The sequence below is a fragment of the Narcine bancroftii genome, chromosome 11, assembly GCF_036971445.1.
Source record: "Narcine bancroftii isolate sNarBan1 chromosome 11, sNarBan1.hap1, whole genome shotgun sequence".
NCBI classification, from domain to species: Eukaryota; Metazoa; Chordata; class Chondrichthyes; order Torpediniformes; family Narcinidae; genus Narcine; species Narcine bancroftii.
In genome coordinates this window covers 1,645,133-1,665,893 of record NC_091479.1, presented here as the reverse complement: position 1 = coordinate 1,665,893, position 20,761 = coordinate 1,645,133, and the positions used below count along the sequence as shown (strand labels likewise).

General features: G+C 52.4%; 1 protein-coding gene across 2 annotated transcripts in view; it reads right to left on the bottom strand.

Annotated features, from left to right (window-relative positions):
• Positions 1-7,215: 7,215 nt before the first annotated feature.
• LOC138745370 (transient receptor potential cation channel subfamily M member 1-like) overlaps positions 7,216-20,761 on the bottom strand; it is a 107,350-nt gene continuing 93,804 nt past the window's right edge. The window contains exons 21-22 of one of the 2 annotated variants that reach the window (XR_011346222.1): positions 18,921-20,478; positions 7,216-7,365 (exon numbers count right to left, since the gene is read on the bottom strand). Coding sequence is in view for 1 of the 2 variants with exons in the window: in XM_069902343.1 (XP_069758444.1) it covers positions 19,257-20,478 (1,222 nt within the window). In the remaining variant the exon portion in view is untranslated. Of the gene's footprint in view, positions 7,366-18,147; positions 20,479-20,761 lie in introns of those variants that run through there. The other variant, XM_069902343.1, reaches the window with a different exon arrangement.

Here is a 20,761-nt window from a genome sequence, read left to right as displayed (position 1 = left end):
TTGCCAAAATGGGCCCAAACCACATGCAACGTAGAATGAACCTGAACCTCTGCAAAATGCCCAATTCTCAGTCCCTCTGCTTCATGCTGAACAAGATTTTAGAGATACAGCTTGGCGAGATATTTTCTTTGTGAACAATCTCTTTTATTAGAATATTAATTCATTTTTTAATGATTTATGCCGAGCTAATGACTGAATTCCAATACTGGACAATGAAGATTTTTGCTTCCTGAACACTTTTGGTGCTGCTGGTCACATACATTTTATTTTAAAAATTTCAGCCATACCCAAGCAGTGGCCTTTCTGTTCTTGTGTCTATACTCAATGAGACAAGTACAGAAGGGAACAGTTTGAGCTAGATGGGGCAGGGGAAAGGAGAGGTGGGGGAGGGAAGGAGAGGTGGGGGGGGGGAAGGAGAGGTGGGGGGGGGAAGGAGAGGTGGGGGGGGAAGGATGAGGTGGGGGGGGAAGGAGAGGTGGGGGGGGGAAGGAGAGGTGGGGGGGGGAAGGAGAGGTGGGGGGGGGAAGGAGAGGTGGGGGGGGAAGGAGAGGTGGGGGGGGAAGGAGAGGTGGGGGGGGAAGGAGAGGTGGGGGGGGAAGGAGAGGTGGGGGGGGAAGGAGAGGTGGGGGGGGGGAAGGAGAGGTGGGGGGGGGGAAGGAGAGGTGGGGGGGGAAGAGAGGTGGGGGGGGAAGGAGAGGTGGGGGGGGAGAGGAGAGGTGGGGGGGGAAGGAGAGAGTGGTGGGGGGGGGAAGGAGAGGTGGGGGGGGAAGGAGAGGTGGGGGGGGGAAGGAGAGGTGGGGGGGGAAGGAGAGGTGGGGGGGGAAGGAGAGGTGGGGGGGGGAAGGAGAGGTGGGGGGGGGAAGGAGAGGTGGGGGGGGGAAGGAGAGGTGGGGGGGGAAGGAGAGGTGGGGGGGGGAAGGAGAGGTGGGGGGGGAAGGAGAGGTGGGGGGGGAAGGAGAGGTGGGGGGGGGAAGGAGAGGTGGGGGGGGGGAAGGAGAGGTGGGGGGGGGAAGGAGAGGTGGGGGGGGGAAGGAGAGGTGGGGGGGGAAGGAGAGGTGGGGGGGGGAAGGAGAGGTGGGGGGGGAAGGAGAGGTGGGGGGGGGAAGGAGAGGTGGGGGGGGGAAGGAGAGGTGGGGGGGGGGGAAGGAGAGGTGGGGGGGGAAGGAGAGGTGGGGGGGGAAGGAGAGGTGGGGGGGGAAGGAGAGGTGGGGGGGGAAGGAGAGGTGGGGGGGGAAGGAGAGGTGGGGGGGAAGGAGAGGTGGGGGGGGGAAGGAGAGGTGGGGGGGGAAGGAGAGGTGGGGGGGAAGGAGAGGTGGGGGGGAAGGAGAGGTGGGGGGGGAAGGAGAGGTGGGGGGGGAAGGAGAGGTGGGGGGGGGAAGGAGAGGTGGGGGGGGAAGGAGAGGTGGGGGGGAAGGAGAGGTGGGGGGGGGAAGGAGAGGTGGGGGGGGAAGGAGAGGTGGGGGGGGAAGGAGAGGTGGGGGGGGAAGGAGAGGTGGGGGGGGAAGGAGAGGTGGGGGGGGAAGGAGAGGTGGGGGGGGAAGGAGAGGTGGGGGGGGGAAGGAGAGGTGGGGGGGGGAAGGAGAGGTGGGGGGGGAAGGAGAGGTGGGGGGGGAAGGAGAGGTGGGGGGAAGGAGAGGTGGGGGGGAAGGAGAGGTGGGGGGGAAGGAGAGGTGGGGGGGAAGGAGAGGTGGGGGGAAGGAGTGGGGGGAGAGAGGAAGGAGAGGTGGGGGGAGGGGAGAGGTGGGGGGGAAGGAGAGGTGGGGGGGGAAGGAGAGGTGGGGGGGAAGGAGAGGTGGGGGGGAAGGAGAGGTGGGGGGAAGGAGAGGTGGGGGGGAAGGAGAGGTGGGGGGAGAGAGGTGGGGGGAAGGAGAGGTGGGGGGAAGGAGAGGTGGGGGGGGAAGGAGAGGTGGGGGGGGAAGGAGAGGTGGGGGGGGAAGGAGAGGTGGGGGGGAAGGAGAGGTGGGGGGAAGGAGAGGTGGGGGGGAAGGAGAGGTGGGGGGGAAGGAGAGGTGGGGGGGAAGGAGAGGTGGGGGAAGGAGAGGTGGGGGGGAAGGAGAGGTGGGGGGGAAGGAGAGGTGGGGGGGAAGGAGAGGTGGGGGGGAAGGAGAGGTGGGGGGGGAAGGAGAGGTGGGGAGGGAAGGAGAGGTGGGGGGGAAGGAGAGGTGGGGGGGAAGGAGAGGTGGGGGGGAAGGAGAGGTGGGGGGGAAGGAGAGGTGGGGGGGGAAGGAGAGGTGGGGGGGGAAGGAGAGGTGGGGGGAAGGAGAGGTGGGGGGGAAGGAGAGGTGGGGGAAGGAGAGGTGGGGGGGGAAGGAGAGGTGGGGGGGAAGGAGAGGTGGGGGGGGAAGGAGAGGTGGGGGGGGAAGGAGAGGTGGGGAAGGAAGGAGAGTGTGGGGGAGGAAGGAGAGGTGGGGGAGGGAAGGAGAGGTGGGGAGGGAGGAGAGGTGGGGGAGGGAGGAGAGGTGGGGAGGGAAGGAGAGGTGGGGGGGAAGGAGAGGTGGGGGGGGAAGGAGAGGTGGGGGGGGAAGGAGAGGTGGGGGGGGGAAGGAGAGGTGGGGAGGGAAGGAGAGGTGGGGGAGGGAAGGAGAGGTGGGGGGGGAAGGAGAGGTGGGGAGAAGGCGAGGTGGGGGGGGAGGAGAGGTGGGGGGGGGAAGGAGAGGTGGGGGGGGAGGAGAGGTGGGGGGGGAAGGAGAGGTGGGGGGGGAAGGAGAGGTGGGGGGGGGAAGGAGTGTGGGGGTGGGAAGGAGAGGTGGGGGGGGGAAGGAGAGGTGGGGGGGGAATGGAGAGGTGGGGGGGGAAGGAGACGGTGGGGGGGGTAAGGAGAGGTGGGGGGGAAGGAGAGGTGGGGGGGGAAGGAGAGGTGGGGGGGTGAAGGAGAGGTGGGGGTTGGAAGGAGAGGTGGGGGGAAGGAGAGGTGTGGGGGGGAAGGAGAGGTGGGGGGGGAAGGAGAGGTGGGGGGGGAAGGAGAGGTGGGGGGGGGAAGGAGAGGTGGGGGGGGAAGGAGAGGTGGGGGGGGGAAGGAGAGGTGGGGGGGAAGGAGAGGTGGGGGGGGAAGGAGAGGTGGGGGGGGAAGGAGAGGTGGGGGGGAAGGAGAGGTGGGGGGGGAGGAGAGGTGGGGGGGGCAGGAGGGTGGGGGGGGAAGGAGAGGTGGGGGGGGAAGAGGAGGTGGGGGGGGAAGGAGAGGTGGGGGGGGAAGGAGATGTGGGGGGGAAGGAGAGGTGGGGGTGGGAAGGAGAGGTGGGGGGGGGGAAGGAGAGGTGGGGGGGGGAGGAGAGGTGGGGGGGAGGAGAGGTGGGGGGGGAAGGAGAGGTGTGGGGGAAGGAGAGGTGGGGGGGGAAGGAGAGGTGGGGGGGGAAGAGAGGTGGGGGGGGAGGAGAGGTGGGGGGGGAGGAGAGGGGGGGGGAGGAGAGGTGGGGGGGGGAAGGAGAGGTGGGGGGGGAAGGAGAGGTGGGGGGGAAGGAGAGGTGGGGGGGGAAGGAGAGGTGGGGGGGGGGAAGGAGAGGGTGGGGGGGGAGGAGAGGTGGGGGGGGAGGAGAGGTGGGGGGGGGAAGAGAGGTGGGGGGGGAAGGAGAGGTGGGGGGGGAAGGAGAGGTGGGGGGGGAAGGAGAGGTGGGGGGGAGGAGAGGTGGGGGGGAGGAGAGGTGGGGGGGGGGAAGGAGAGGTGGGGGGGAAGGAGAGGTGGGGGGGGGAAGGAGAGGTGGGGGGGGAAGGAGAGGTGGGGGGGAGGAGAAGGTGGGGGGGGAAGGAGAGGTGGGGGGGGAAGGAGAGGTGTGGGGGGGGAAGGAGAGGTGGGGGGGGAAGGAGAGGAGGGGGGGGAGAGGAGAGGTGGGGGGGGAGGAGAGGTGGGGGAGGAAGGAGGAGGTGGGGAGGGAAGGAGAGGTGGGGGGGAAGGAGAGGTGGGGGGGAAGGAGGAGGTGGGGGGGAAGGAGAGGTGGGGGGGGGAAGGAGAGGTGGGGGGGGAAGGAGAGGTGGGGGGGGAAGGAGAGGTGGGGGGGGAAGGAGAGGAGTAGTGGGGGGGAAGGAGAGGTGGGGGGGGAAGGAGAGGTGGGGGCCGATCGGAGAGGTGGGGGGAAGGAGAGGTGGGGTGGAGAGAGGTGGGGGCGGAAGGAGAGGTGGGGGGGAAGGAGAGGTGGGGGGGGAAGGAGAGGTGGGGGGGGGAGGAGAGGTGGGGGGGGAGGAGAGGTGGGGGGGGAAGAGAGGTGGGGGGGAAGGAGAGGTGGGGGGGAAGGAGAGGTGGGGGGGAAGGAGAGGTGGGGGGGAGGAGAGGTGGGGGGGAAGGAGAGGTGGGGGGGGAAGGAAGGAGGTGGGGGGGGGAGGAGAGGTGGGGGGGGGGAGGAGAGGTGGGGGGAAGGAGAGGTGGGGGGGGAAGGAGAGGTGGGGGGGAGGAGAGGTGGGGGGGAGGAGAGGTGGGGGGGGGAAGGAGAGGTGGGGGGGGAAGGAGAGGTGGGGGGGGGAGGAGAGGTGGGGGGGGAAGGAGAGGTGGGGGGGGAAGGAGAGGTCTTCGTCTTGTGGGGAGGAGAGTTTGGGGGGGAGGAGAGGTGGGGGGGGAGGAGAGGTGGGGGGGGGAAGGAGAAGTGGGGGGGGGAAGAGAGGTGGGGGGGAGGGAGGGGAAGGAGAGGTGGGGGGGGGAGGATTGCGGTGGGGGGGAGGAGAGGTGGGGGGGAAGGAGAGGAGGGGGGGAGGAGAGGTGGGGGGAAGGAGAGGTGGGGGGGAAGGAGAGGTGGGGGGGGAAGGAGAGAGGTGGGGGGGGAGGAGAGGGTGGGGGGGAGGAGAGGTGGGGGGGAAGGAGAGGTGGGGGGGAAGAGAGGTGGGGGGGGAAGGAAGAGGTGGGGGGGAAGGAGAGGTGGGTGGGGGAAGGAGAGGTGGGGGGGGGAGGAGAGTTGGGGGGGCGCTGATGAGGTGGGGGGAAGGAGAGGTGGGGGGGGAAGGAGAGGTGGGGGGGGAAGGAGAGGTGGGGGGGGAAGGAGAGGTGGGGGGGGAAGGAGAGGTGGGGGGGGGAGGAAGAGGTGGGGTGGGAGGAGAGGTGGGGGGAGGAGAGGTGGTGGGGGAGGAGAGGTGGGGGGGAAGGAGAGGGAGTCGCTGTCCGCCGCCCCCGCGTCCGAGGCCCCGACGTCGCGTGACACTCACCCGGCAACAGAGCGGCCTCACCAGCCGGCCTCACCTCGGCCCCGCTCGGGAAGGAGCTCACGTGCCTTGGAGCTGGGGAACGAAAGAGCCATTAATGTCGGAAAGACGCCCGGCCTAGTCCCCGAATCAGACCCCGCACGGTCCCCGGCCTCAGGCTCACCTCGTCCGCCGGCGGTAACTCGTGAAACTCGGCTTGGAGTTCTTCATCCCGGCCGCTCGGAACCTCCCGGGGGGCGGTTCAGGGCGGCGCGCCCCACAGGCTCCGGCCGACCCGTTGGGGGGGGGGGAAATGGGAGGGGTTAAGGGAGGGGCTAAGAGAGGAGGAGGGGTTAAGGGAGGGGGAGGGATTAGGGCGGGGGAGGGTTAAGGGAGGGGTGGGGTAAGGAGGGGGTGGGGTAAGGAGGGGGAGGGGTTAAGGGAGGAGGAGGGGTTAAGGAGGGGAGGGGCTAAGAGAGGAGGAGGGGTTAAGGGAGGGGGAGGGATTAAGGGAGGGGTTAAGGGAGTGGGAGGGGTTAAGGAGGGGTGGGGTTAAGGAGGGGGAGGGTTTAAGGGAGGAGGAGGGGTTAAGGGAGGGGAGGGGTTAAGGGAGGGGAGGGGCTAAGAGAGGAGGAGGGGTTAAGGGAGGGGGAGGGATTAAGGGAGGGGTTAAGGGAGGGGGAGGGGTTAAGGGAGGGGTGGGGTTAAGGAGGGGTGGGGTTAAGGAGGGAGAGGGGTTAAGGGAGGAGGAGGGGTTGAGGGAGGAGGAGGGGTTGAGGAGGAGGGGTTAAGGGAGGGGGAGGGGTTAAGGGAGGGGGAGGGGTTAAGGGAGGGGGAGGGGTTAAGGGAGGGGGAGGGGTTAAGGGAGGGGGAGGGGTTAAGGGAGGGGGAGGGGTTAAGGGAGGGGAGGGGTTAAGGGAGGGGAGGGGTTAAGGGAGGGGGAGGGGTTAAGGGAGGGGGAGGGGTTAAGGGAGGGGGAGGGGTTAAGGGAGGGGGAGGGGTTAAGGGAGGGGGAGGGGTTAAGGGAGGGGGAGGGATTAAGGGAGGGGGAGGGATTAAGGGAGGGGGGCTCATCTGTTGGGGAAGGGAATGTGAGCACTGGGGATGTCGACAGCCGCTTTTATTGGCTGCTGCAGCCCCTGTACTCTCCACGATGCTATTGCGCATGCGCGAGTCCCCATACCTTTTCCAGGGGCTCCTGTTGGAAGTTGTCATGTGGAGTTTAACAGTAAAGTATTTGTCAGAAGTTGCCACTTTGTGTTGTCTGGTTATTCGATGCATCAACAAACATGGTGTCAGAAGTCTGAAGCTGAAGCCTTCAAGTGAAAAGTGAATCCCAACACCACGTTGGCAACATATTTGTGACTGCGCCATAATGGCAGACGGATTCAGAAGGCCTGACCCGCTCGTAATTGAAGGCAATGTGGCCGAGAATTGGCGCGTATTCGAACAAGAATATGACATTAACATCACGGCACCGCATAGTGATAAGTCTGCCCAAGTCAAGAGAGGTCACTGGATGCGGGAAGAGTAGGAGGAAGTGGAATCCTAGAGCTCCCAGGATTGTCAAGAATAAATACGGTAAAAACCTCAACCAAATTGCCAAAATACCAAAAAAGGATGTGGGAACAAACAATGACTAAGAACAGAAAATTCGCAAATAAAAGCACGAAAGAATCTCCATTGAAACGAGAGGCCCAGCTAGAGATGCCTTGTGACAAGGAAAATGGCGGGGTCATCCCAAGGCCCGAGGAAGGAGCTGCAGCTTCAGCTGTACGACCCACCCAGCAGGAAGGATGAGACTCAGTTGAAGATAGTGCTGCTGCCAGCAAGTACATAAAAAAAAGCCTTTCCGAGGACCCTGGGGATGGGGAGAAGTTTGGGTGTTCCTCCCACAGAGGGAACACCAGGTCAGGCACCCTCGTGGTATGTGTGGGTCCCGTGATGAAGTCAGAGCCTGTGGCGGTCACAGGGCAATGGCCCTGAAGAGCACGGGAAGTGGGCTGGCCAGAACAGAAAAGAAGCTGCGAAGAACCAGCATCGACTCCAGTATCGAGGGGGAGGTTGATACTCACCTCTGCTCCAGCGGCAGGTCCAGGTTCAAGTCGCGTGGTGTAGCGGGTGATGCAGCAGTGAGCGGTGTCGGGTCGAGTGCAGCGATCAACTGGACCAGTGCCAAAGAGACGGCGACCACTGGCAGCAGCGGTGATGGGTCCAGGAGCTCTGAAGAGGTTGAAGGCAGTGGTGGAGGAAGGCTCCGTCAGGCTGTGGGATTAAAAAAGAATCCTGTCAAAACAAAACAAGCAAGGGGACTCAGAGCCCTCCCTACACAATGTAATGGACATGCTGGGCCAGATGGAAGGCAGGCTCTTCCACATTGTCAAGAGGAGAGCCCACGATATGGGAGGGAAGCTGGAGAAGGTCCAGGATACCCTATCTGGGCTGATGGATAGAGTGGCTGAAGTGGAGGAAAGGGTGGGTAAAAATGAGGACACCATAAATGATATGGGTAATAAATTGAAGATACTGCTGAATGAGAGAGAATATCTGGAGGAAATTAGATGCCCTTGAGAACTACAGCAGGCAAAATAACGTTAAAATAATGGGGCTAAGGGCAAAACCCAGTAAGTTTTTTTTTCAGACCTGAATCCCCAAGGTGCTGGGCAAGGGTATATTAGGAAAAAAAGATTCAGAGAGAAAGGGCTCATAGATCCCCAAGGCAACTCATGGAGAAGTCCCACAGGGAAAATATGGATGTATTCCTCAACCTGCTGAACCTAAGGAACATCCCCGGCAACGCCATATTGCGCAATGACACATGTCCAGGCAGACAGTGATGACTCTGCTTGTGGCAAGGAGACTCTTGGAGCCTCAGCTAAGAACCCACAAGAAATTAAATCCCAACTACTGAACAGGAGGCTAACACAGAAAAGATGCTATGACAGAAACAGCCAGCCGCTTGTGCCATTAGCAGAAGGACAATTCATAAGGATGCAGACTCTACAGGGCTATGACTGTATGGGCATAGTCGAAAGGAGCTCTCAGGAGCCCCAGTCAAACCTGGTAAAATCAGAAAGAAGGGTGTATTGGAGAAAACGTTGAAAGATCCTACCCTAAGGGAGCCACCCCCATCCCGAACCATTCCTGACGAGACCATAAACCAGGATTTGGAAAATGAACCTGGGGTAGCCGGAGCTCCCTCAGTAACAACCCATGAAACAAATGGATTCACTCCTGAGACCATGGATGTCCCATCCTTTCAAGCTGAAGCACCCCAAGTATCCTCTTCCACCAATGGCTACTACATTACATGCTTTGGGCACACTTGTTCGCCCAACCCAAAATATCGGGATTAAACTGGGCTGACTGTTCACTGCTAAACTATAATTGTAATGTACGACATCTACATGGATAGTGGTATGAGAAGGGGGTTGCCCAAGGAAGGGGATGTCAACAGCCCTGCACTGCTGCAGCCACTGTGCTCGCTATGATGACATTGCACAAGCGCAAGTCCCCGTGAAGCATGTTAGTTAAAAAAGGAGGCAGAGCTTGGCTAGTGGCAGACGCCATTTCCAGGGGCTCCTGTTATATATTGTATTGTTTAAAGTAACAGTAAAGCATTAATCAGAGTTTGCCATTTTGTGTTGTCTGGTTATTCGATGCATCAACAAACAGGGCCAGAGGGATTTATGAGGGTAGAAAGGTGTATGGGGGCTGAGGGGAGGGGAGCAGGGTGTATGGGGGCTGAGGGGAGGGGAGCAGGGTGTATGGGGGCTGAGGGGAGGGGAGCAGGGTGTATGGGGGCTGAGGGGAGGGGGAGCAGGGTGTATGGGGGCTGAGGTGAGGGGAGCAGGGTGTATGGGGGCTGAGGGGAGGGGAGCAGGGTGTATGGGGGCTGAGGGGAGAGGAGCAGGGTGTATGGGGGCTGAGGGGAGGGGAGCAGGGTGTATGGGGGCTGAGGGGAGGGGAGCAGGGTGTATGGGGGCTGAGGGGAGGGGAGCAGGGTGTATGGGGGCTGAGGGGAGGGGGAGCAGGGTGTATGGGGGCTGAGGTGAGGGGAGCAGGGTGTATGGGGGCTGAGGGGAGGGGAGCAGGGTGTATGGGGGCTGAGGGGAGAGGAGCAGGGTGTATGGGGGCTGAGGGGAGGGGAGCAGGGTGTATGGGGGCTGAGGGGAGGGGAGCAGGGTGTATGGGGGCTGAGGGGAGGGGAGCAGGGTGTATGGGGGCTGAGGGGAGGGGAGCAGGGTGTATGGGGGCTGAGGGGAGGGGAGCAGGGTGTATGGGGGCTGAGGGGAGGGGAGCAGGGTGTATGGGGGCTGAGGGGAGGGGAGCAGGGTGTATGGGGGCTGAGGGGAGGGGAGCAGGGTGTATGGGGGCTGAGGGGAGCAGGGTGTATGGGGGCTGAGGGGAGGGGAGCAGGGTGTATGGGGCTGAGGTGAGGGGAGAAGGGTGTATGGGGGATGAGGGGAGATGAGGGAAATGTGAGGGGGAAGAGAGTTTGTTGAGTGGAAATGAGGTGTGGAGTTGCGTTGCAGTCAGGTTGTCTACGTTCTGGGTGGAAACACAGTTTGGGGATTGTTCACACAAAATATTGAAGCCTTGTGATAACTCAAGATATTGAGGGTGAATTGCAGTATCTTGTATGAAGGTTTGTTCTTTCTCAAGGCCACATTTCAGTGTCAGATCATCTGGAAGAGCTCCTGCTATAGTAAGAACTTGAAAAGCAAGGCTCCACTGATCATGACAAACCAGGAGGTGGTTGCAGAGGCTGAGGAATAGTTACAGAATTCCTTCCCGTCAGTGGAGGGAACTCAGCTGAGGACCTGAATGATTACACCAAGGGCATTACATAAATTATGAAAACAGCTGTCTATGGCTGAGTGTGTTCCCACCAAATCGATCAGGGGTTTCCCCAACCAGAAGCCCTGGATGAACAATAAAATCTGGAACCTGCTGAGAGATAGATCACAAGCATTTAAGTCCAGAGATGGAGAACACCAAAAAAGACGCAGGTATGACCAACAGAAAGAAATCTACCAGGTGAAGTGGAGATTCCAGATGAGAATAAAAACAAAGGATACCTGATATTTGTGGCAGGATTTTATTGACATAACTTGATATAAGACCAAATCCTGTGCAATAGGGAACAGCATAGCTTCACTCAATGCCTTCTACACCTAATTTTACCACCAGAACAAGGAAGAGCCTCTGCACACCCCCATGTCCACTGATGATCCTCTACTGTCAGTATCTGAAAGGAGTAGCAGGGATCTGATCTTCAAGTGGTGACCTGGGCATGTGCCATGCCTGCCATCCCGAAGATATGCCCCTGGATGTACTGGTTGTGTATAAAGGTGTATAAGATTATGAGAGGCATAGATAGAGTGGACAGCTAACTCCTTTTTCCTATCCCAGAAATATTCAAAGCAATTCTGTTGAAGATGAATGAAGGAAGGTTTAAAGGGAAATATTAGGTTTCTTTTTCCAGAGAATGACAGATTGGGACATGAGTGACCCCTCATCCTCTTGTGTTCCAAGAAAGAGTTCCACTCTGATCAACCTCTCCTAGCAACAATCTCATAAATCATCTCTGCACCCTCTCCAACTTGACATCGTTCTTCTAGTTCAAACAGGCCCCTTCAAATGGGGCCTCCTCAATATCTCAAAACTGTAAAGACCTCCCAACCTCTACACTCAGTACTCTGATTGATGAAAGCTGATGTTCCAAAACCCTGTATGTCCATACTATCCATCTGTGACAGCACTTTCAGAATTAAAATTTATTGTCATGAACAAATCACAAAATTTGTTGTTTTGCAGTAGCATCACGGTGCAAGCATTCATATAAAACACCTTACAAAAATAAATAAAGATAGCACACATAAAGTTAAGATTAAGCAGTGCCTTTGGGTTCATTGATGATACTGGGGAAGAAGCCGTCCTGTGTCACTGTGTGCTCGATTTTAGGCTCCTATACCTTTTTCCTGATGGTAGCAGAGTGAAGAGCGGGTATGGTGGTTGTGGTGAGGATCCTTGAAGATAGAGGTTGCTTTCTTAAAACACCACCTCATGTAGATGTCCTCAATGGAGTGAAGTCTGGTGCCTGTGATGTCGCAGGCCGAATTAACAAACCTCCAGAGTTTTTCTTGTCCTAAGCGTTGGCACCTCTGTACCAGACAGTGATGAAACCAGCCCGAATGCTCTCCATGGAACATTTGTAGAAGCTTTCGACAGTCTTTGGCGACGTACCGAATCCCCTCAAACACCTCACAAAGTGTAACTGATGGTGACCTTTCTTTGTGACTGCATCAACATGGATGCACAAAGACAGATCGTCAGGGATGTTGACATCCAGCAATTTGAAGTTCTTGACCATCTCCACTCCTGATCCCTCAAAGAGGACTGCATCATGTTCTCCTGACTTGATCATCTCCTTGGTTTATCTGATGTTGAGGGCAAGGTTGTTGTCGTTACACCATTCAACGAGCTGATCTATCTCCCTCTTGTCCACTTCCTCATTGCCATTTGTGCTTCTGCTGACAACGGTGGTGTCATCGGCAAATTTGTAGATGGCATTGGAATTGTGCCTGGCCAGTCATGGGTGTATAGTGAATAGAGCAGTGGGCTAAGCACACATCCTTGAGGTGCACCTATGTTGATCATCAGTGAGGAGAAGACATTTTTACCAATTTGTACTGACTGTGGTCTTAATGAGGAAGTCAAGGATCCAGTTGTGGGGGGGAGGGGAAAGAGTGGTGCAGAGGCTCAGGGTTGGGAGCTTGTTGACCAGCACTGAGGGAATAATGATGTTGAAGGCTGAGCTCTAGTCTATGAAGAGCAGCTGTATGTATGAGTTGTTGATTTTGAGGTGATCCAGAGTTGAGTGGCGAGCCAGTGATATTGTGTCTGCTGTGGAGTGATTGTGATGGATAGGCAAATTCCCATGGGTCCAGTCCTTTGCTTAGGTATGTATTAATTCTGGCCATGACTAACCTCTCAAAGCATTTCATCACAGTAGATGTTAGAGTTTCTCGGCGATAGTCATTGAGGCAGCTCATCCTGTTCTTCTTAGGCACTGGGATGATTGATGCCCTTTTGAAGCAGGTGGGAACCTCTGACTGCAGCAATGAGAGGTTGAAAATGTCCATGAACACTCCAGCTTGTTGGTTGGCAAAGATTTTCAGTACCCTGTCAGGTACAACATCAGGGCTTGACATCTTGCGAGGGTTCACCTTCATGAATGATGTTCGACATTAACCTCAGAAATAAGTATCACATGGTCCTCAGCCTTTGCACAGATTCTCATAGGTACTGTTGGGTTCTCCTTCTCAAAATGGGCATAGGTGTTCAGCTCATCAGGTAGTGAAGCATCATATCCATCTATGGTGTTTGCCCTCGTTTTATAGGCCGAAATGGCCTGCACTCCCTGCCATAGCTGGTGTATCTCTGTCTCTAGCTTCCTTCAGAATTGCCACTTTGGTTGAGAGATCACCTTCCGCAGGTTATACCTGGACTTTTAAAAAATATTTTATCTTGATTTAGATTTTCATAGACTCATTAAAAAATTCCAACAACCTACATAATTCCTTTCAACACTCATATAACATACAGAGTCTGTATTTATCTTCCCCTCCTCCCCACCCCAATGCATGTGGTCATATAAATTATAGATACAAATATGAGTGGGCATCCACAACCCCGACAGAAACCTGGGGAATAAAGCTAGACACCGAGGGAAAACAACCAGGTTGACGAAATAACAAAGGTAAAGAATAAAAATAAAAAACTAAAAACAAAATTAGAAAAGCATATTGCCTCCACCATGTCCTAGTTCCTTAATTCTGCTAATTTCCATGCTGGGATGAGTTATTATGGTCTCTATATTTCAAATATGGGTGGGGGGGGGGGGAGTCTAGTCAAATCTGTGTGTCAACATATTTCAAATAGGCTTGCCACGCTTACACATGTCTCCTTAGATTGTATGTGATTTTCTCCAAGGGAATGCAACTCTGCATTTCCATATTCCATCGTGTGGTATTTAGTTGAAAGTTGGACTTCCTGACTACCGACGGGGCAACCTTCACAAACTGAAATTGGTATTTGGACAGTCTAAAACTCAGTTCCAAATATCTCCCATTAGGTACAACTCCAGATCCAGTGGAAAATCTACTTTTATAATTTTTTTTAGAATGTGTCTAGGTCCTCCAAGAAAGATCTCACACAGTCAAGTGGAGTGGACAAAGGCTCCACACCTCACCTGACGCACATTTCCAAAATTTCTGGCTTTGATTCATGTAATTTTTGTGGTATTGCACCAATCTATATCTGGCATTGATGGCTCTAGTCATGCTGTCCAGACACAGATTTTTCCCCCACTCTTCATTAATTGTTATGCCCAAGTCCGACTCCCATTCTCCTTCAACCTGTGCAAGCACGGTTTCAGGGCCTCACTTTGGAAAATGTAATAGAGATAAAGTTACACACATTCTCCTGTTGAAATAGAATCTCTATATTACTACATCTAGGTAGGGTCAAAGATGGTCCCAATTTTTTCCTTAAGAAAGATCTTATTTGCAGATAGCAGAAGAATGTTCTATTAAACAAATCATATTTATTCCTCAACTGCTCAAATGACATGAGCTGCATTTGCTTATAACAATCCTCGATACATATGATCCCCTTCTGGCACCAGGTGTCCAAGATCTTATTATCCACAGTCAAGGGTATTGTTATTCTGGGTCAAAGACATTTTGGGAGATATCCCCACCTTCAATCCAATACATTGATTTATTCTTTGCCGTATCTAAAGTATATGTTTTATCTGTTTACTTTGAAATTAATTTAGTGTCCCATTTATATATAAACTCTCCTACCATCTTTTCACCTTCCGCATGTAGTCCAATTTGAGCTCAGGAAGGGGGGGCTCCCTCAAAGAGTGAGGCAAGAAACCTTGCCTGCGCTGCCCAGTAATATTTTTTGAAATCAGGTGATTTTAAACCCCCCCCCCCCCCAAATTATAGTCCCACACAAATTTTTCCATGGAGATTTTAGCCTCTTTAACGTTCCCTTGGGCAACAAAATGGGTAACAATTGAAAAAGGTACTGGACCCTTGGCATCACCTTCATTCTGACACAGTTAACTCTCCCCACCAATGTTATGGTCAGAGTCCTCCATCTAGCAAGGTCCTCCTCAATCTTCCGGAGCAAAGGGAGATAATTAAGTTTGTATAAGTTGCATAAATTTTTATCTACTTTTATCCCCAAAATATTTAATGCCTTCTTGCGGCCATTTAAATGGACTTCTCTGTTGAAATTGTCTATAATTCCTGTTCAAAGGCATAATTTTACTTATGTCTGGATTTACTTTATACCTGAAACCTTCCCATAAACTCCAGTGTGATCCTATCTGCCGCACTGTACCTCCTGCTCTTGGTGGCGATGAGCTTACAGTTGGCAGACAGGTTTGGAAACAGAGGCAGGGGGTCAATGTTCAGCGTGGAGAGGCTGCAAGTAGGTTCTGGTTTTGAGGGTTTTGAACCGTTACTGTGGGAAGGGGACCAGAAAACTCCAAGGTCACGCTTTTAAGGTGACACAGGAAGTCCAGACCCAACAATACTGGAGCAACAATTCATCTGAAATGTACATGTGAAATTTACAAAATTTCCCCTCTTTCAAGCGACAGATGAACTATACAATGTTTTTGAACATGCCCCGAATGGAACTGGGATGCTAGGAAGATTCGGTAATTGGAAGGATACATTTTTAAGTTATAGTTTTGCACAGTCTGTGAGTGTATGAAACTTTCCGTGGAGTCCATGTCAATCAGACACTTGGTCGAATGTCCATTTACCTTCACCGTCACCACTGAGTTGTTGAGCTGGTGAGGTCTATTCTTGTCGAGGACCAATGAAGCCAGGTCACTGGAGATGCCGTGCTCTTCCCTCGAGTGGCCCCCTCCATCCTGAGTCGACCGACGCAGGTAAGATGGCGTCGACCTCATGGGATGGCAAGGCAGTAACCGTCCTTCCTCCTCTGACGATAATAATGGCACTGAATTCAAAATCAGGCTGCTGCAAGATGGCCACTGAGCCTTTTTGCACCATTTCCGTAAGCATCAGGTTGCACAGCAGGCGATCTTGGGTGAGTCCAGCGCAGACGACTTGTGGCTGGAATTGGATCTGGGAGCGGTACAGGCCATGGACTTCCCCGGACCTCCCTAAATAACTCTTCATTGTGTATCATATTAGGAAGTTATCCTCAGTAGAAGGGCAGTTCGTCTCACAGAACAATTCTATCTGAGCTCAAACAAAGTGACAAAATTCCAGTTTTCCCAAGAGCAACGTGCTCAAGCACCATCTTTACATTGAGGCCTGCTTATCTGGCATTAAGATGGATAAAGTTAAGGGTGAGTGGTCCGACAGTATCCTAGCCTCCAATTGGGCTGACGCCAAAAATAAATCAATTTGAGTGTAGGAATCGTGTCCTCTACACAGCCTTCTCCAGAAATCTATGAGATTCAGGTCTTTCATAAAGGCCAGGGTAGACTTAGCCACCCTGGTCCTTGTTACCTTCTTTGATGATTTACCCATGTCTGGATCCCGACAAAAATTAAAGTCCCCTCCACTCAAAACATTCTCACACCCTTCAGTGCCTGTTTTCTCCCAGCCCAATAACATCACTGCCATCTCTGTATTGGCCCGGCTCCCCCAATTTGGGTCCCGAAGCTTTCACACCCAACAGTACTACCACCTCCTTGGTCATGGCTCTCTCCTGACTTTGTCATGGGTCAGCCCCTCCTGGTCTGCCCTCATTCACCTCCTTCTTTGAGCTCTCTTCCCAATGGATGCACCTTATCTCGGGCGCAGACATCGCAGCAGCTGCTGTTTTCAGCCTCTGGGCAGGCCCAGCATCGGTCTCCTCCTCCCTTCCATGAGGAAAGTTTTTCTTGATCTTTCACTAGCTTCAACTTTTTCACCATTTTCTGACCTTGTTTTCTAGACTATCTTGTCTTCATCCCTGCTGATTGCTTCAGAGGTTCTGTTTTTCTAATACTCACTACGGCGAGATCTCCAAACCTGCCTCTGCTCCACCGCTGCCGTTTTCCAATCGTACCTGGATTTCTTGGATAAATCTGGATCCCCCGCCTTAAACACCTTTGATCTTGCCCTCAGTAGGTTGCAAATCCTCTGATTCATCCAAAGCTTCTAGTTGGGGATCACCCAGTGTGTACTCATGGGCACACACTTGTCCATGGCAGGTCTTAATGAGCTGGTGACACAAGTTTCATATTCATTTAAGTCTAAGGATGAGCTCTTGAATATGGTTCAGTCCACCGATTCAAAGCAATCCTGCAGATGCTCCTCTGCCTCCTTCGACTATACTTTTGCCATCTTCACAACTGGTGCTGTGGTCCTCAGTCTCTGCTTGTATGCTGGAAGTAGAAGTACAGCCAGGTACTATGTACCTGTTCTCCTCAATCTCTGCTCTACCACACTCCCCAAATCCCTACCATTCTCTCTGTTGGACCTCCCAAAATACAACCCCTCACATTTCTCTGTATTAAATTCCATCAACCATTATTCTGCCCAACTGATGAAGATCCTGTTGCAATTTTTGGCAATTGTTTTCACTCTCTTCACTGCCAGACAGTTTAGTGTCATCCACTTATTAATTGTCCCATGTCTGTTTTCATCAAAATAATTTAGATGACAAACAGCAATAGACCCAGCACCACACTCTGTGACACAACTACTAATCACAGGTCCCTAAAAACAACCTTGCACCATCATCCACTGGTTTCTACCATGAAGGCAATTTTATGTCCATTCTACTAATTCACCTTGGATCCCATATATTCTAACCTCCCTGAGCAGCCTACTGTGTGGTGTGGAAGCTGTGAAATACCTCAATGAAATCCACATAAACATTTCTAGTTCTGCCCTCCTCAACCTTCTTGATCACATCTTCAAAAAAAAGTTTTATTACATTTGAGAGACATATCCTCATTACAAAACTATGCTGACTGTCCCTAATCATAGACCATCCAAGTGAATGAATTCATTTTCCCTCAGAATACTCTTGTAACTTAACCACCACAGATGTTGGGCTCATGGGCTTGCAGTTTCCAGGCTTTTCCCTGCAGTCCTTCTTGAACAGAAACACAACATCTGCCATCCTCCAGTCTGATGGCACCACACTCGTACATAATTAAACTCGTAATATATTTCAAGGCCCTGTAAATTCCTCTCTGCCTTTGCAGAGTCCTTGGATCTACTGGATCAGGCACAGGAGATTTGTCTGCTTTCATATGAACCAGGACCTTTGGCACCTTTATGAAACTTTATCTCATTATCTGTTCCTTTGCCATTGCTTCACCAGGCAACAGCCTCCACTCTGAGAGATGGTCATGTTTAAAGCCGCGCTCCAGGGACTTGAGTTCCAAATTTGGGCTGACTCATTTGCGCAGGCACGGGACTGTTGAATGCAAGAACCTTCTGATTCAGATAATCCTAAGTCACAGGGACCTAACCATGGAAACAGACAGCAGTTCACCACTATTTGTTGACCATCAGCCACCCATTACACGAATCAAAATGAGACCTTTTTTTAAAAATTTTCACATTCATCTCACTTCTCTCTCCTCAGATTCTACCACTCCCAACATTCTAGGGGCAACTTGCATGTCGTTGGAGTGTGGGAGGAAATCACAGCCCTGGAGAACACTTATGCAGTCACAGGGAGAACATGTGATCTCCATACAAACAGTACCTGAAGGTCAGAATTAAACCCAGGTTCTGGAACTGTGGGACAGCAGTCCATCAGCAATGCCACTCAATGATTGGTACTCATTGATATTGGCGATCTGTGAGAATTACGTGACATGAATCATTTGTTGGATTTCCTCCATTAAAATGGCAACCATATTTCAAAAAGAGCTTAATTGACTATGAAGTATTTTGGGAACATTTGAAGGATGTCAAGGCTGCTTCAAATATGACATTCCAATTACTAGAGGATTGGAAACAGTTTATTGTAAAAATGGTCAAAAAATGAGACAGGAATTATAATAATAGTCTTGATCTGAATGTGCATGTGGAGGGTAGTCAAGTTGAAAAGAATCTGTCAAAAGAGACAATTTTATTACTACTGCTTTCAAAGAAAATTTCACATACTGGCTACAACATGATCTAAGGTGTTTTTTGTCACAAACATGACAAAGACAAGAACTTTTAGAAATTCAACGTATTGCAGAAAATTAGCAGGGCATTCTAAGTCCACTCAAAGAGTCCCAGAGAACAGGGCCAGATGTCTGAGTACCATGCTGACAGCACATTGTTAACTGATGCACTCGATGAAGATACATGAAAGTATGCAGAGATTGAATAAGTCCAAAATGTTAGTATTGATACCATCAGTGTGATTTTTATCCTTTAGGAAGGAAACGAGGTAGAATAATTCCCTTTGATTGCAAGAAAAAAAACAAAATTTTCTGCATTTCTTTCAATGAATGTTCCACATCAGCCGCATGAGCATAAATGAGCCAAATATTCAGTAACTGAGTCACAATGAGAAGATTATTTTGCTTAATTTCTCCTTATGTTTTTCAAATTAACCTGTCTCAGCAGATGTATAATGTTGCAGCGAATAATATAGCCATCACTGTTAACATAGAATGCAAGGTGTCATATCTGGGTGAATATTATACACAGTGAGTGAGGCAGTGAATACAAGAAATGTTTGGTAATTTCAAAACTGTATACACCAACCCACATGGTTTACATTCCACCCACCTGCAATTTGCCTTATCAATTACCAATTACCTGCAGGCTCCCCTGGAAAAGTATATTGGCAAGCCTTCATCACTAGGTTTGAATCCCTGAACTCCAAAATCACTGTGGGACTCCCAATGGCTGGGTAATAAATGTTGCTAATGCCAGCAACACTCACATCACATGAAAGAATCTTCTTTTCAATGTCACTATTCCAAGCTCACAGTTGAACGGCTACATGGCGAATTCTCCAGTCTTATCTATCAGTCTTGGAAGGAAGAATTCAATGAGAAAAGGAACCTATTCTTTAAACCTGTACTGAGGAAGATGAACTACAGGTCATCAAGTAAAGTTCTAATTTGGGATATTGAAGCTGTAGGATATGGTTCAGCAAGGGGTCTCGGTAGTTTTCTCCTCCAGGGTTGCTGTTTGACTGTCCGAGTCTCCCCAGACTTGCCGCAGATCTTTAGTGCTGAAGGCTTGTTTGGGTTTGTCAAAACTTCCTCCCACAGTAAGCATGGTTTTCCTGTGATGCCCATGCAGACTCTTTGACCTTGGGGAATTGAATCTATCTGGTATGACTGTCAGAAAGTTTTCTGATTTTGGGACTCTTCTCGGCACTTCTGTTCTAGGTTTACAGGTTTCAGAAGAACAGACGCCACCATCGGTGTCATCCTCGACGCCCGACAGATGGTGCCTTTGTTCACGCATTGTCACCGGGGAGAACATTTGGTAAGAACTTTCTGCCATTATTCGTTCTTCAGACATATTCTTACAAAATCTGTGCCCATACAGAGGCCACGAAGGGTCCTTTGCAGAAGCAACATAACCCATAGTAAAGTCACAGTCAGAGCGCCAGCTTTCTTCTTGGCCCAACACCATGTCTCCTGGACCAGATATAACACTACTGGTCACCATTTCTGAATGGTGTGAGTCACAAGTCTGTGGGAGAAAGCAGCTGACTGCTTTGGACCTCTCCAAAGGAAAGGAGAAACATGTTTCTAACTTTGTTCGTGCCACCGACACAGATTCAGTTTGGGAAGAAGGCAGGAACCTTTGATAACCAATTCCCTCTTTAGCTTTGTATGGATTGGGCCAACCGTCAGTTGAAGATACAAAGATATCTACACAGGAGCTAAAGTTCCTGGGGTCCTGATTGATTCCCAGCCTTTGGGTGTTTTCCCTTGGCCTGTGGGTGCAGGGTGACTGGTGTTTTTGTGTCATATTCTTTCCCTGCTCGACAAGTTCCTGCTCATGTTTTAACATTGCAGAGGCATGTACTCTCCTGTGAGATCCCAGGGAAGGAGACATTAGATCCACACTGTCTTCATTGTTCAAGTCATCCCCATCCATGTGGAAGCGGTACATGCTTGCTGCCTCAGTGCTGTTTTGCCTGATGAGATAGGATGCCTCACACTCTGAGGGGCACCTGGAGTAGGTTTGGGACAATTCTGCCTTCTCGATACCTGCGAGCTTTTCCATTGCACGGATCATGCGGCTGCTGTATTCCTCCAGTTGACCCAGCCGAATGTCCACTGTTTGAAGGGAAGCTTTCATAAAGTGTTCCCTCTCATTCACCTCCTCCAAACGCATCGCCATGTTCTCCACTCTGAAATATCAAGGAAAGTATTCATCGAAAAATTAGAGTGATTCTTGCTGAAGACCCAAACAGAAATCACATCCTCATTATTCCCTTGTCAAAAGGAACATGTGATTCACATATGTCTGTCCACAATAAAGTGAACAGTAAAATCCCTCGTATCTGGAATTCAAGCAGCGACAACTTAACCAACTGGCAAAAAAAATCAAGGAAATAAATAAGAAGATTTAAATAAATAAGAAGAAATACATTTTTAAATAAAGTTTAAAATTGTGAAAGTAAGTGTTCTCTG